This window comes from Ciconia boyciana, chromosome 3 (genome assembly GCF_034638445.1).
Source record: "Ciconia boyciana chromosome 3, ASM3463844v1, whole genome shotgun sequence".
Lineage (NCBI taxonomy): Eukaryota > Metazoa > Chordata > Aves > Ciconiiformes > Ciconiidae > Ciconia > Ciconia boyciana.
The window spans coordinates 1,484,384-1,500,735 of NC_132936.1; the positions used below are offsets into that span (position 1 = coordinate 1,484,384).

A 16,352-nucleotide genomic window follows, 5' to 3' on the forward strand; every position below is an offset into this window, starting at 1 on the left:
TGAGAAACGGGGGCTCTCGGCTCTCTCCCAAACCGCAGCCCCCCCACGCTGCCCCGGGGAGACCCTGCTGGGGAGGGGGGGGGTCGCAGCCGGGACCCCCACCGCCGCCGGGAAGGTGCATTGCTGCCCCACTCCGTGCCTCAGTTTCCCAAAGCGGGCTGCCCGGCGAGACGGGCCACCGGGGGTCGAAGGGAATGGTGTCACCTCCTCCGCGAGCCAAACCCGGGGTCCCTGAGGCCCGGCCGTGGGGGGGAACCCCACCAGCGCAGGTACCCGAGCCAGGGCCGTGGTACCAAGAGCATCACGGCGCCGGGGACAACAGCCAGGCCAGCCCCACCGTCCCCGTCCCCGCCATCCGCCGGGTGCCCCAGCGCGGGAACCCCGTGCCCTGCCCAGCCAGCCCTGCCCGGGGCACAGGATCCGGCCGGCCGGGCAGTTTATTGCTGTTGGCAAAGCAGTTTCCTGTTTTCATCGCAGAAACAGCCCGGGGCTGGTTATTAACATGGGCCAACGCGGCCCCGGCCCTGATTTGTAGCTGCTGTGGCTGGAGAGGCAGCACAGGGTCTGGGGGGGCTCTGAGCGGGGGGTGGGGGGAGCAGAGACCTGACAACTCGTTACACGGATGGGGCACAGGCTGACAGGCCCCCGGGCAGCGGCTGGGTTTGTACTGCTCAGGAGAAAGCCCTGAGCCCCCACCCCGGGGCGGGGGGCTGCTGGGGGGGGTATCCCAGTTCCAAGCTGATGACAAGGGACGGGATGCGAACCCGCCCGGTGCTGGGGGGGGCCACGGGCACCCTGCAAACCTGCCCTGTGCCAGCCCATCCCGGCATCCCGGGCCCTTGGTGCCGCGGGTGCCGCACCGCGGCGAGTCCTCGTGCGATCATCACCCACGCCTGCGGCAAGGACGCGGCCACGAGGGCCGGCGGGGAGCGTGCCGCGGGCACGCGGCTGGGCTGTGGGTGCCAGGAGCGGGTGCTGCCTCCGCCACGCCGACCCGCAGCACCCAGCACAAACGCAGGATCCTAACGAACCGGGTGCAGCTACCTCCGCCGCCGGCACGCAGCCGGGTGCCGGAGCCTCGGCCGTACCCATCACCGCTCTGTGCCTCAGTTTCCCCTAACTAGGTAGAACCCGGCCATGCCGTAACCCCCACCCCGACCTTCTCACCCCTTCCCAAACTCCTGCGTCTGCGGAAAGCCGGAGCACATCTGGCCGGGGAGCAGCCTTAGCATAATATTGGGCAGCGGCTGTGCCGGTGTTTGCCGATGGGCAGCCGCCTCCTCCCTTGGGCCTGCGAAAAATGTGCAAGGGCAGGGTTTTCCCACCCGGCACCGGCCAGAGCTGTGCTTTCCAGGCAGTGGCGAGGGTGGGCGATAGGATTTCAGAGCTGGGAGCAAAAGGATTAATAAATAAACGAGGAATGGATGCGGGGAAGGGCCGGGTGGGAAGTGCTGACGGCAGCTGGGAGCGCTCGCCGGCGAGGGGGTTATTCTTGGCGGCTGCTGGCCGGTGGGGTGGGCACGGAGGGGAGTGGGGCGGCCGGGGCTGCATGGCCTCTCGCCATCCCTGCCCTTCCCCGTCGTGGAAGGACGGCGTTGACACAGCAGCTCCTGGCACAGGGGGTCCCGACGCACAGGGTGCTGGGGACGCGCAGCCCCCATGGGCAGCCGTGCACAGGGTGCCTGGGGGGACACAGTCCCGTGGACATCGATGCGCAGGGTGCTGGGGACACACAGCCCACAGGCAGCGACGCACAGGGTGCTTGGGGACACGTGGCCCCGTGGCAGCGATGCACAGGGTGCCTGGGGACACGTGGCCCCATGGCAGCCACGCACAGGGTGCCTGGGGACACGTGGCCCCGTGGCAGCCATGCGCAGGGTGCTTGGGGACACGTGGCCCCGTGGCAGCGACGCACAGGGTGCTTGGGGACACGTGGCCCCGTGGCAGCCACGCGCAGGGTGCCTGGGGACACGTGGCCCCGTGGCAGCGATGCACAGGGTGCTTGGGGACACGTGGCCCCGTGGCAGCCACGCACAGGGTGCTTGGGGACACGTGGCCCCGTGGCAGCGATGCACAGGGTGCTTGGGGACACGTGGCCCCGTGGCAGCCACGCACAGGGTGCTTGGGGACACGTGGCCCCGTGGCAGCGATGCACAGGGTGCTTGGGGACACGTGGCCCCGTGGCAGCGATGCACAGGGTGCCTGGGGACATGTGACCCTATGTCAACCATGCGCAGGGTGCCTGGGGACACGTGGCCCCGTGGCAGCCACGCGCAGGGTGCCTGGGGACACATGGCCCCGTGGCAGCGATGCACAGGGTGCTTGGGGACACGTGGCCCCGTGGCAGCCACGCACAGGGTGCCTGGGGACAGGCAGCCCACGGACAGCCGCACGCAGGGTGCCGGGAACACGCAGCCCACAGGGAGTGACGCACAGGGGACATCGCCCGTCGACGGAGGACACCGGAGCCGCCGCGGCGGGTGCCGCAGCCAAGCACAACAGCTCGCAGCTGCAGGGCCGCGGGTGTTGCTGTCAGGTCACCGGCCCCGGCCAACACCCGCGTCCCGTGAAAGGGCCCATTGATGGCGGGGAGGAGGGAGGCCTGGCAGCGGCGAGGCTGCGGGGCGAGGCGGGGTCCCCCCAGCTCCTCGCCCCCCGGAGACCTCCCAGACTCCTGGCTTCTCCCCTGCCTCTGCCAGGGGCAGCTGGGAGAGGGAAGAAAAGCAGTTGCGGCACCGTGCCTCAGTTTCCCCATCAGCCCTGGGGTGGTTTACCCCCCCGCCAGGCCCCGGGCCAGCTTGCACGCCAGGTCCCTAAAGGGGGGGGGACGGGGACGACACGGGACACTGGGGAGAGTTTGGGGTGGCATTAGCTGGGGTCACCCTGGGTTCAGGTCGGCCTGAGCTGAGACAGGACATGAGCAGCAAGAAGATGCACAGCCCACCAGCCTTCCTCCTCCTCCTCCTCCTCCTCCCAGCAAGAACCGGGGGCTGGTGAGGGCCTGGACCCCCACGCTCTCCCCAGCCCCAACCCCGCACCCTGGGGACCCAGAGGGAAGGGGGTAGATGCTGGGAAGCACATCGGATAACTTTAAGCGTCCTATTATTAGGACTTGCCCTTGTAGCAGGGTAGGATTTTTCTCCTGTCATAATTCAGTAATGCTCTGATGAGACCGTTAAGTTCGTTAAGGCACGCTTCCCTTTTGCCTATCCCCCTCCCCAAATCCCCCCCCCGCACCAGGAGACACCCTCGCTTCGCACTGGGGAGAAGCAAGGCTGGAGGCAGAGGGGCTCGTCCCCCAGCTCCCACCCTGCCGAGGCCGCAGGCACGTCTGCAGCATCCGCAGATGCACCCCAAAACCAGACTTTCGGAAATTTTTTGCTGTCCCCCCTCGGCACGGCCACGCTCTGCAGGGCTTTCTGCTGCCCGAGAGACTCCGCGGACCCTCCTCACAGCTCTGCTCCTTCTCGGAGGCATGAGCACACCGGGAGACTCCCACCTAGCAGCACATTTTACCAGCACAGTATGAATTTAATCGTGACATATATACAGGGGCTGCAAGGATTATCGCGACCGTTTTGTACAGACTCATCCATGAAACCTTACAGAGCGCTCAGGCAAGAGCTCCGGCCTGGACAGGCGTAGACGCTGCGCAAAACTCAACTCTTCTTCGCAAACTTCTCTCTCCAGAGAAGATTTTGAAAGAACAGCCCAGGAATCAAGCGTAATTTAAGAAAAAACTACACCGTGGGGCTACTCTCATGCTGTGCTAAGATCACAGCCCGCGATCACGCGCTCAAGTAGGCTGCAACATCAACCGAGCTCAGTCTTCATCATCTGTAGCTCTGTATTTAACGAGGAGCCACCAGATTTACTGCCAGCAAGGGCCGGGCAAGTCTGCAAAGCAGCCGTGAGCTCGTCCAAATTTACACCCCCCAATTGTAAAGGGATCCCCCAGCTTTGCTGACCATCGCCAGCATGAAGAGAAGAGTTATGCAGTCAGCAGCGTCGCGTTCGGGCTCGCGTACGTACCGGTGACAGCGAGTGAACGGCAACTGTTTCTGAGACGCTCCGCTGCCGGGCCAGCGGTGAGACAGCACGATTTGTTTCCTTTTCTTTAAATCTTGTTGGATTAAAAGCTACACCACCCCCTTCGCTAGAATAAATATCATTGTCTTTATAGAACTGAAAGTCGATTCCGCTTCCTTCCACCCACGTCCCTGAAAAAAAGAGATGTATGTGCAGACATAAAGATCTTCTCCCTTCAGAAGTTGTCCATGGCACAGAGCTGGTCAGGCTGCCGGGAGAACCAAGCAGGTTCTGAAGAAATGGAGTCAGAGTTCACTTTTTGGGGTTTGTTTTTTTTTTTTTGGCATTCTTAGCGATGGTGACATATTAAGACATCCCAAACCACCTCACGATTGATAAAGGAGAGAGACTTTATTTACATAAAGTCATCTGAATCGTTGCCATCCTGTGGGGAGAAAGACAAATCAGGATCATTGTGCACGTTAAAACGGAAAGCGGTGAAACGGTGATTTCAGAATTGCCATTTATTCTGGTTGCCTGCCATTTCAGTACAAACACCATGAAATCAGACCAAACAGACGCACACCAGCAGCTCTGGAGCGGGAACGGCCCCAAGTGAAGCTCTGTGTTGTGAAACAGCAGTGGCTCTTTGCTGTCCCTGCGATATCTCACTTCCCTGAAACTGCAGCCCATCTGCTGCTGCCTGGGAGGAACCAGAGACCAGGCCCTCGCCAGCAGCTTCGTGGACCATCACCGTATCACGACCTGAGCTTCTTTCCAACTCGGGAGAAGGAAAGCAGTCTGGCATCATGTGGGGGTCAGGTGCTGAGAGGAGGAGACCCCCTGCACAGCATTTCTACGGCGCTTCTCCCTGGCAAGCGTCACTAATGGGGCACAGCCCGCTTGTGTGCGTCAGGAGACGCTCGTACTTCAACCCGGTTCAAGTTTCAAAGGGGATCTGCGTGCCAACCAGGAGGAAAATCAACAATTCTTGAAAACCGCACACTCCTCTAAACGGCTAGTCAGGGACTAGGATGCAAAAGGTGGGTTTTAAATTGAGGGTCACTCGGAGGAGCTCCAAGATCTGTTTGCCCAAGGTCCCACCAAGGAGGACGCTGCGGACGCGCCACACCTCAAGCAAAGCACAGATGCATCCACCGCATGTCAGGACCTCTTCTGAACTTCAGCCCCCAGCGATCCACCTCCTCAGTTCCCTCCTGCTGGCCTGTGCTCCTTCTGCCCCGTCAAACTGAAGCCACGTTATACCGCTCCAGTCCCCGGTCTGACGCCCACTTGCTCTCTGCAAGCACATCCCTTCACGCTTCCTCTCCTGCCCCTCAGCACCTATATTCATCCCTCCCCCAACTGTTGTCCGTACATCTCCAGTTTATTTCTTGTTAAAAAAATGTTTTCCCCTCCTTTGAAGTAACAAGGTGGCGTATGCAGGCCGTGGTAGCCACTGGGGAGACCTCCTCTACTCACAAGCCAGGTTATGCCCGAACAGCTCCTAAGGAGAGTCGAGCCTGGTGCCCCACTTTAAGCTCTACCTGTTCTTTCACAGGGGTGGGAAGGGGACGGGCAGGACTTTGCAGACATTTCCAGCAGCACAGGCTCCTCCCGGCTGACGTACAAGCACTAGGGCCCTCTCAGAAAGTGGAGGAAAGTGGCAATGTCCTTCAGCGAGAAGGGGTGAGGGAGCTGTGCTCTGTCATGCAGGAGTCACCAAAACCAGACCGCAATGCGGGAGCTGTACCATCACGATCCCGCATTGAATTTCAGCCATCTCGGAAAGGTTTCTGTGGGCATCAGCTGGCTCTTACCTGATTGGAGGACATGTTCTCAGCCTTCATTAATGATGAGTAGCTCCTGGAAGGGAAATTAGATTATCTTGCATGATATGTTTTCAAAACCCACCAACAGAGAGGCGTTTTGATAAAACTGGACCAAATACCAGAAAAACAAATATTTTTCCTTTCTGAACTCAGGCAGCCTAGATGAATATTTGCTTCTCTCATACTCTTTGGCTAATTAAAAGAACCAGAAAAAGGCCAGGCACTATGCAGACTGCTTCTCCACAGCTTTGTTCAGGAACCACCAGCAAGATCATCCCAGGAGGTAGAAAATCCTTTACTTTGGGGGATGGCCAAGAGGCAGCTCTGGGGCAGGGTTAAATAAGCAGGCAGGCCCCTTACTCTGCAGCACAGACGTGCCTGCTGGCGACTTCTCTTCAGTTCAGTTTGCTTCTCTAAGCCCTCTTTTCTGACCTCTACATGCGTGGAATCACTCAGGAAATCCTGGAGTTTTTCAAATTCTGGTTTCACTGTCATTTACAGATAAACACAACTTACTAAAGCTTAAAAGCGAGCTTTTGGAGCCAGCCAGCAGAGACGTCCAGTGCTGGACGGGGCCGTCAGCACTAAGGAACAAGCTCACACATGCTACGGCACGGACAGAAAGGTCAATACGACATTTCAAAACACCATCCCGCGTTCTGTCTGTAAAGGAGCATGTGACTGAGGATTCACACACGTCTTAGTTAACATCAGCGACGCAAGAGGAAGCTGAAGAACTCCAGCGAAGGCTCAGTGCTTTCCAAGGCTCATGCAAAGCTGGGAGCAATTGCTGCCATCCCAGTGACAGAGAGCACCAAGCGGCTTGCCCGATTTCACCCAAGTTAGGGACAGGTTTGAAAAGACAGAGTCCTTTCTTTTAACAAGGGTTTACCATCCAGGTTTATTTTAGGAGAAATAGGGAAAATGCATTTATTCTAAAGACAAAGGAAATCACTGGGCCGTGCAGACATCTGTGCCAGAGCAGGTCAGCTGAACACTGAGTAACGCCGGGCCGACTATTAGACAGAAACTGCTGACCCATGACTCTCTCCCAGCGCCGACGAAAACTGCAGAAGTTAGAAGCTGGCACTACAATTCATTACTTACCTAAGTTCTTCCAGCTCTTTCTTCTTCTTCATCTCTTCCTTTTCCTTCCGCTTCATCTCTTGGATCTGGGCTTTTTTCTCATTTCTCTCCTCTCTGTCCCGGGCTTCCTTCTCAGCAGCCAGGTCTGGGAAGCGCTCCACTTTTGTCTTCTCTAGCCGGTTCAGGATCTCATTCACCTTCTTCTCCACTGTCAGCATTTTCACCTTTGGAGCGCAAAGAACTGTGATCCTTATAAAAAAATACTTTAATTCTGGCACTTTCTCAACGGAAAGAAAACACCCTATTTCCACTTTACACATGGCTGAATCCCACAAAAACAGATGCTAAGGAAAATCACTGCCACCGAGGCCTATTCAGCAGGTTGTGTAACAGCAATAAGAGGCCCACTCCCAACACTCAGAAGCACATAGCTAATAAGCGTAAGCATTGCTAAGTACATAAGCATTACTAATTTCATTTCTTGGCACATGCCTCAACAAAGAGGCCAAGAGACGAGAAGCGGTCTCTGCCGCTTCCTGAAGAGGTAGCAGGAGGTCTCTGCAGACCATTCTGGGAAGAGAAGCTCACGTGCTGCTTGTTGACTGCGGGGTTTTTAGCATTTCTCGCCCTGGTACAGACCTGGTTTAGTCAAACAACTGCAGCCAAGCTACTGAACCAAAATTTAAGCATAACTCTATCTGGAGACAGTAGGTCAGGCTTGGGAATAGCTTAGTACACCGGCTTGACCCTACCCCAAAGCTATGCAGCTTGGCCTTTTAACAGGTTTAACACATTCAGAGGCAGCACCAGGGTGCAACAGCTCTCGGAGCAGAGACAGTAGAGCGAACACAGCGATAGACATCTCCAGGGCCCCGCACAGCCCTCCTTTGCACAGCAAGTTCAAGTCCTGAGCCCTTCCGGACGCGTGATTACACTACTGCCTGTGAGCTGATCTAAAGTCCCTGCTCATATGCAGGCCCTTCAGCTGTACTAAGGGGCGATTTCGGTGGAGGTAAATTCAAGCGAATAGCACAGACTAACACGTGGTACCGTTCGGCATCAGCAAAGACTCGTCAGCTACACCGTGCTGCAGTTTGGAAACAAAAGCTGTACAGGCTACGCTCTGCTACAGGCTGACACTCAACCACGGATTTTCAGGTGACGTTCAGGCAAGTCCAAACACGTGCCTGGGATCTCTCTCACGCTTCAGGAGTGGATAATTCCCTGGCTTTAAGGCAAATGCTGAAGACAATCCACCCAGCGGATAACACGGAAATGTTACAGTCTGCCACCAGGTCACTGCCGCTGCCTTGCAGCACACACTTACATCCTTCTGCCTGTGAAAGCCGATCTGCCCCACATCCATATCTGCAGTCTTCTTCAGGTTAGTCCACGGCGTGTACACCACGTTGACGTTGTTCATCTTGCAACCTAGGAAGCAGGGGAGAAAGAAAGGAGGGAAACATTTCAATTCTCTCCCTGCCGGAAGGTCTTAAAGTCTTCCATGTGTATGGAAACTGCCAGTTATTCTTGTCACAAACATTACCAGCTAGGCAAGAAAGAAGAAAACGGAGAAGTCCTTCCAGTGTTACAGCGAAACGGAAGAACACCACGACATCATTTTCTGCAGTAACACGAGCGCCGCAGCAGCGTTAACGAACTCCAGATGGAGACTGCCTTTGCCAGAAGAGCGATTACTATGGAAGGGGGCCCCAAGGTGGTGTAAGAGAAGAGACTGCAAGGCCTCCTTGGCTCAGACAGCAATACGGAGGCACAAACGGGAATTTCAGAGATTTAAAATCCCTCCTTATGAAAGTATAAGGGGCAGCCCCAGCAGCTGCAAGCGACATCTGCTTCCCGTAAGACCCGCACGCACAGGCTTAACAGAGAGCACCGCAGCAGAAACGTCACCAACGTTTGATCCAAAAACCACATGCTCCTGCGGACCAGAAACACTCGCCACAAACACCTCACACCGATCTCCCGGGAATCAGTATTACCTTGAATGCTATTCGCCTTCACTAGATGGGCACAGTCTATCAAAACTTCTTTAGGAATGTCATCCACCGTCTGCCCCTGTGACAGAGCAAGGCAACGTGAGCGGCTCGTGGCGGGGGGCTGCAGGGACTGACGAGCACACGAAGACCCGCCACGGCCGGGATGCAGGGCATGATGCTCTGCAAACACAGCCAGCACCTCTATGCTCCGCATTTCACAAGACTGGAGTTTTCCATGGCATTTGTAAGGAGAGGCTCGAAGCACTACAAGTGATTTGCACCCTGCTTTTCCCAAAAGTATTCTCCCCGTTTTAGTGGGGTGACGGTTCCTAGACACGCGCTTGGTGTCAAGCCAGAAATCAATTGCTCTGTCGGGCCACGTTAAACTTCCTGCTCCTCTCCATGTTATTTGGTAATGGAGGCTGTAAATTCAGTCTCCACACACTGGTGGTTACCTGCACCCTTAGGGAGCCCTGCAGACCTTAATGGTTCACGTGAGCAAAGATGGTCTTGTGCGCAGGAATCACTGCAGAACGGGCGCGCGCAGTTCTTACCCGGGTGAATATTAATGTTTTTAAATACACGTCTCACAGGATTACCTTGTGTAACCGAAGGTACACATGCGCCGAAGAGAGTTTATCCACATGAAACCTACAGAATAAAAAAAGCACATTTAACAGAGGATAAGAGACGGTGATCTGTTCTGAAAGATTTATTTCCTAGTAAGTGACAAAACAGCCACTCTGTGGACAACAAAAGTATAGAAATGTTCACGGTATACATGTTTAAAAGCAGGCAAGGGAGTCAGAGCCTATCCTTCAAGGAACATCAGTCCTCTCAATGGGAGACTGAAAAATTAAAACCCTTTCCCTCGCCCTTTTTTTCTTTTAAATGCTATACTACATGCAGGCAGCACTCACAGGATGAGCCTACGCATGTGGTGTTTTGGCCTGTCTATTTATTCTTAAGAGAAACAGCAAACCCGTGAACTCTGCAGTAGGCACTGCTAGTTACACCACTTACATGACTGGTCTCAAGCTCACAGAGCAAAAAAAAGAAAAAAAACCAGTTTCTCAGCAGTCAGGAGAACAGTCCACGGAGCCCAGTGCTCTGCCTCCAACAGCAGGAGCAGGCGATGCTGTCTGGGCAGTGCACCGGATCTCATGGTTTCAGTGGGTTCCAGTCCTGGCAGCAGGTGAACACCAGTTCTGCATTCACTTCACTCCAGGATTTCATAAACCTTGACCACCACCCCCAGACTGAAGAGTGCTCTCCTCTCCACTCCCTCCTTACAGCACGGCCGTTCATCTCCTTGATGGCTCCAGCTGCCCTTCGCCAGACCTCTTCTAACTTGACTGTGTTTTTACCGCCATCACCTATTTTTTAAGCCCTGGCCTGATCAACACTCACTCCAACCCTGCAAACTTCCAAGGATGGAAAGGGGGAAACTGATCTGTCACCTCCCAACCTTTCTCTACACCATTTTCTTTTTAACATAATGGGACTTTTTCCTTCCTGCTGCAAGACAGGAAACCCTCAAGCACCAACACATGAGCTCTCGCTTGTACCTCCTGAGCCTCCTACTCCAATTCCACTGGACCCCTCTTAAGCAGAAGTAAGTCTAAAAGGTGCCAGCCACCGTCAGGAGAACAATTCCCAGAGGCCTCCACAAGAGGACCTATGATATTTTGTTGAGATGGCACTAGGATACAAACAAAACAACATGGACGACGTTGGTGTGAGCTACAAGATACCGAAGAGATGGGGAAAGACAACTCTCATGGTTCAGGCAATTCAAGGATGAAATCTCAAGGTCACTCCTAAATAACAGTATAGATATACCTTAAATTATGTAGTGACAGGACAAACACAAGACAGAAAATGAATGTGATACTGCTACAACAAAGTCTTACTCAGCTGAAGTACAATCTCTTCTGCTAGAAAGGAAAAAAATATTCCCTTGCCAATTAGCTGACTGCTGACAAAATATCCGCTACGGGGTGTGTTAGCTACTACCTATTCAACCTCCGGTTCTACCCAGACACCTCAGCTCATCCTGGCAAAGGCCACCTTGAACAGCGAGAAGGAGCACAAAGCCACACGGTGATTCTTGTTAGAAACCGTTAGTGAAGGAGAGGGCAGCAACTGCGATCCATCTGGTCTGTACGCTAGCGTCTGAAAGCAAGCTAACTCCTTCACAAACGTCTCGCAAACCTTACCAGTCTGGAAACTTTATGGACTAATCCAGCCAGCAAAGATGCCGCCAACTGCTGCTAACAGGAGTGGGAACTCCCCTTCTCTTCTTTTTCTCTTCTGATGAGATCTTACCAGCCAAAACCAAACGACACATGTCGGAGCGCTTCCTTTTGCCTGCCGGGCTGGAGCTCTAGTGGGTCTGCTTAGAGCAGACACGGCTTTCACCCGGCAGGAATCAAAATATCAAACTCCTCTGTTCCTGCTCACCGACTCCAACTCCTGAGACAGCGACAGCTGCTTTACGGGACAGGCCAGTACTTGCCCACAGCGCACACAGGGGGGACACAAAGCACGCACAGAGAGAGGAAGAGGCACTGGGAGACAGCAGACAGTTTTTTCTAGGCCCAGCATTTACTGTTGCTCAAAAAACTTCTGTCTCCATCCCCAGGCCCCATCCGACTGCTCCATGATTTCACAGGTTTGTGCCTCCACCCTCCTTGTCCTCTGTTAGTCTTTTGCTTTTGCTGGTTTCGCTTGTCCGTGCACGGGGGTACCCAGGAGCTGCTACTCTTACTTGACTCTTACAAATACCAAGCTGTCCTTCTCGTTTAACTCTGCCCATTTCCCCAGCACACTAAGAGTAGCAGCAAGCTATATTCTGAAAGACAAATATCCCTGTATGGAGTTATTGCTACTCCAGCAGCTCCATGCACAGATAAACCCCAAAAAGCTTCACAAAGGGGCCGGCTCTTACGATGGACAAAGCAGGGGGTGGAGGGAGAGATGCAGGGGAATGAATTCAGAATCAACAGGGTCCTGCCAGCTGCTCCTGGGTCTGCTGCAATCCACCTCCACCCTGGGATTGCATTTAAACTGCTAAGTGGCCTTGGAAAAAAAGAGACTCTACAGTGCCTGTGGAAGGGAGAGTGTTGTTACGAACTTTCGACTCAGCTGCATAATGAAAGGCAATTTGTTTCAGTGAGTTTCAGTACCTACCAGATATCTTCAGGCCAGCCGTACTTTATTAGGTCTTCATCTGTAAGAATAAAAGTATCAATGAGCAAAGCCCAGGACCTCATCAACAAATCAAAGTACCTGACAAGAGCAGGAACCCTCCACTGTTGGTCAGCCACTGCAGGGCGATTGCGCAGAAACAGAAAAGGGCTTTAATGCTGCACGCGCCTGCTCGCAGGTATGGCGGAAACAGGTATGCCAGGAACACCTCCATCACGGAATTTTGAAATTTTTAAGTGACAATACGTTTCTTCAAATATCAATCTAATGGGGGAAGACTTTCTGGGTTAAGTCTTCAAAACAGCCACACTAACACTTTTCCCTTGGAGCGAGACACCCGGTTTCACATCAACTACTGCGGTGGAAACAGGAGGCGCAGCAGAACCGTAACCTTCACCGTGAGGGAAAGGACGGGCCCAGGAAACCTACGGAGCACGAATGCTCACTGGAGAGGGGAAAAATACAGACTGAGCAGGGAAAGGGAAGGTTGATTTGCAAAAAATTATCAGATACAACCTGAAAAACAGTATTTTTCTCTAGATGGAATTTTTTCAGTTGATTTAGTTTTCACTTGTATTTGCAGTTACTCTGCCTAGAGGATTTACAAAATGTATTTACCCTAACTAAAAGTAACACAGTGGATTTCAGAGGGGTAAGTCAGAATCACTTGCAAGGGTAGACAAGTTTTCAAAGAAGATTTCAAGTTAACATGTGCAAAGACATCCTTTCAAAATGACCTTCAATCCCCACAAATCTACATCCAATCCCTTAGGCATCATTACATCAACGTACTTACTTTCGTACTTATCTTTTCCCATGTAAATGGTGTAAACGGAAGGAACAACTGAGGGATAGAAAGAGGAAAACAAATCAAAAGGGGTTTGGACAAATTGTACAAGGAATGACAAACACACCAGTCTTGGTCACAGAAATTAGAATGAAAACTGCTTCATCCATCCATCCCACTTCCCTCCTGGGGGCCAAAGGAAGGTTGTTTTGCATTTCCTCCAGATTTTGTCCAGAATGCTTCAAAGGACTTTGGAAAGTGGCGTTTACACTGCTTTCCACGGAAGATTATCCAGCAGGGAACAGTTTTCTGGGCAAAACACCCTCAACATCCAGGTGGTTCAGACTGTATCTGTGTAATTGCATAATCTGTTCAATTAAGCACACGTCTGCGAGCCAGAAAGGCTAGCATCGTATTTACAGTCTGGGATTAATTCTCGGTGTGGCCTTGAGCCAGACAGCTCATCTGCCTGGCCCTTGCTTCCCCAAAGTACCAGAAGCCCGATGTGAACCTCCCCCAGGTAGCCTGGGAGGATTAAAATTCAACGGAAAGACTGAAGTTGCATAAACAGCAGTTGGTGACTTGTTTGTCCCCTCTGTGCCTTTTTGGGGCACTGAAAACAACATCCTTCTCTTCTTTAGGGCTCATTCCATCACGCAGTAAAGACGCTGCCAATTCTGGGAAACCAAACACGTGTCCCTTCAGCGTCTGGACCAAAGGCCAGCACAGCTGGGAGACGGGCACAGAGCAGTAAGAGGGTGCTACAGGCAGGGAAGTTCTCTTGAAGAAACCATTGAGCAACCTGCTTTAAAAAAAACCCAAAGCTCCGTTCTCATCCACGGCAGCAGGGAAATCCCAATTTCACAGCAACGCTACCTACCAGTTTGCCACGTTTCTAGCTTCTTCAATTTTTAACATTTATGTTGCGAGCGAGTAAACACTGCAGCCATAGCTAACAAGCCTCAGCGCTGCACTGAAATTTAGCTGTTTTTCACGAGGACCTACAGCACCTGCGCCCGTCAGCACGAAGGATTACCGAGAGCAGGTTTTCAGCAGGCGGCTTCGTGCCGTAACAGCCAGTAGCCGAAACAACCTGCCGCAGCAACACAGATTTGTATTTTTCATATACTGTTGCAGAATGAGCAGGATTCATAGCGGGATTTGTAAAGTCGCTCACTGATAGTGCGCAAATTCAAGACTACGAGCAAAACAAATGAAATGCAGGTGACCAAATCTGCCTCCTTTGAAAATACGCTGTCTAATCTCATATTTTCAAAGTCACTAAAATAGTAGACACACTTCACTTACGTGCTATAACTCTGGCACTGAAATGACTTGGATCCCAAACCGCTTACTGACCCGGTCCTTTCTGAGGGCATTTTTATTAGAAATGCAACATCATTAGCACAAAAACCCAGGCAAAACTTTTAAATTGAGTAACGAGGTAATAAGAAATGGAAATTTGAAAAAAATATGACAGGATTATATGCCTGTGGGAGTTAAAGATTGGAAAAAAAATCCACCCTGGACACATAGGAGAGACCAGAGAATGAGAGATCATGACTACAGGCACTACCCATAAGCGTAAAATTAAAGTTGTATTAATGATGGTTCCCTGAAAATGAAACCCATCCTGCCAAAACACCGGGGGAACACTAACATAACCGAGCAGATTACTTCCAACCCATGTGATTTAACACACCCCAGTTCAGCGCAACACATTTTAGGCAAACTGCAAGAGTCTTCTTATTGCTCTCTCTGGCAGCAAAACTGATTCTAATGGGTCAGAAACCCTCTGCAGAACTATTGTTTAAAAATAAGGGAGATTGTTCACATCATTAGCAGAGTTAACTGCAGCTCGTCTGCTCCTAGTACCCCCCCAAGTTACCCCACATGTCTGCTGGGCACCATGTCAGGCGCTTTTCTCCCCACAAAAAGGCCCACGTCCAGGAAAGTCACTGAACTTCTCACTAGCAGCCCAGAGAAAATGTTTTCATCTGAGCATCAGGTTAAGCGATCAACGCAGCCAGTGTTATCTGTTCACTGGGCGTGTAAAGGGTTTCACTTTCCACAACAGAGGAAAAAACAGTTTTTAAACAACTCCCAGGAACAAATTTCTTGAAGAAACATTCACAAGACTGTTCAGTCTTGCCTTGTCCAAGGAAAATCAAGCAGCCAGACACTCCAATCCTTCTCATTAAGGAACTTCATCTCTAGAATTGAGGAAAGCAATGCTATAAAATTTTACCTTGCGGATGCAGTGGGCAAGGGATAAAAACCATACTAAAACCTTCACAGGTGGGTGAAAGGACTGGGGGCAAACCAAAAAGGAATATTTCTGTACCAGCCTCCGTATCATCAGCCCATACTGCATCAAACCACAGATTTCTGATGCTTCAGAAGGGGCTCACCTTTTCATGTGGGCAAGCAAAACAGACCTGTCTACATTAAAGGAAAAATAATAAGACAAGTTATGCATTATACCTTCCTTCAAACTCCTGACAGCAGTAGGCTTGAGAAAGCTTTTCAGAAGTCACTCACCAGTACTGCTATTCAGTCAAGGCTGATGGCGACCACTACTGAGAGGCTCCTCAGCTCAAGAAACCCCGTAGCTCCTGAAGTGGCTTTAAGGTGTAGCTGATTCCGGCCCAAACCGGGTCCTCTACACTCAGCCCAGCCCAGGGGCTCGCAAAAAGGCGCTGGTAGGACTAACAGCGGTGGCTCAGAGGGGTAGGGGCAGGAGGACGTGCCGCTACCGGGCGGCCCCGCTCACTGAGGAACCGGGCAGGGGCGCGGCCCAGCGCTCCCCTCACAGTGGCGGGACCCAGCCCGCCACAGGCGCCCGCCCCGCCCCGCCAGGGCTTCTAGCCGCTCTCCCTTCACCTACTCACCGTTGGAGGTGAAGTAAAACACCATGGCGGCGGCTCCTCAGCCCGCCCGGCCCGGGGCTCCACACGGCTGCCGCTCTCCCGCTCCAGCAGCGCCTGGCGACCGGGGAGGGGGGAGCCGGAGCGGAAGGAAGCACGGCGCATGCGCGCGGAGCCATCCCGCATGCGCAGTACGGGGCAAACGCTATTTCCCTCTCTATACGCATGCGCTAACTCCTCGGGCGGTGAAACCAGTAAGAGCGTTGCGCATGCGCCTAACTCCCGGGAGGTGACGGCACAGGGAATCTTGCGCATGCGTCTGCCGCTCCAGCAGCGCTGGCACATCATATTGCGCATGCGCAGCCCTGCAGCGAGGCGGCGGGGGGCCTCCCCCCGGCCGTGTGCGCATGCGCGAAGCTCCTCCGGCCCAGTGTGTGTGTGGGCGCTGGAAGCCCTAGCACAGCTTATTTTATTTTATTTTATTTTATTTTATTTTATTTTATTTTATTTTATTTTATTTTATTTTATTCTGGATACGGGTAAA

The 16,352-nt window shown here is 53.1% G+C and overlaps 1 protein-coding gene across 2 annotated transcripts; it reads right to left on the reverse strand.

Annotated features, from left to right (window-relative positions):
* Positions 1 to 4,426: 4,426 nt before the first annotated feature.
* CCDC25 (coiled-coil domain containing 25) lies at positions 4,427 to 15,971 on the reverse strand. 2 transcript variants are annotated; one of them, XM_072858157.1, is made up of 9 exons: positions 15,833 to 15,971; positions 12,951 to 12,998; positions 12,137 to 12,176; positions 9,544 to 9,595; positions 8,948 to 9,023; positions 8,275 to 8,378; positions 6,969 to 7,171; positions 5,850 to 5,895; positions 4,427 to 4,474 (listed from the first exon to the last, which is right to left on the reverse strand). In XM_072858157.1, exons 1-9 carry the CDS (start codon positions 15,855 to 15,857, stop codon positions 4,445 to 4,447), a joined length of 624 nt encoding a protein of 207 aa, XP_072714258.1. In that variant the 5' UTR covers positions 15,858 to 15,971; the 3' UTR covers positions 4,427 to 4,444. The 2 variants fall into 2 exon arrangements, with proteins under 2 accessions (XP_072714258.1, XP_072714259.1); XM_072858158.1 differs by lacking the exons at positions 4,427 to 4,474; positions 5,850 to 5,895 and having other exon boundaries at positions 7,051 to 7,188.
* Between the last annotated feature and the right edge of the window lie 381 nt (positions 15,972 to 16,352).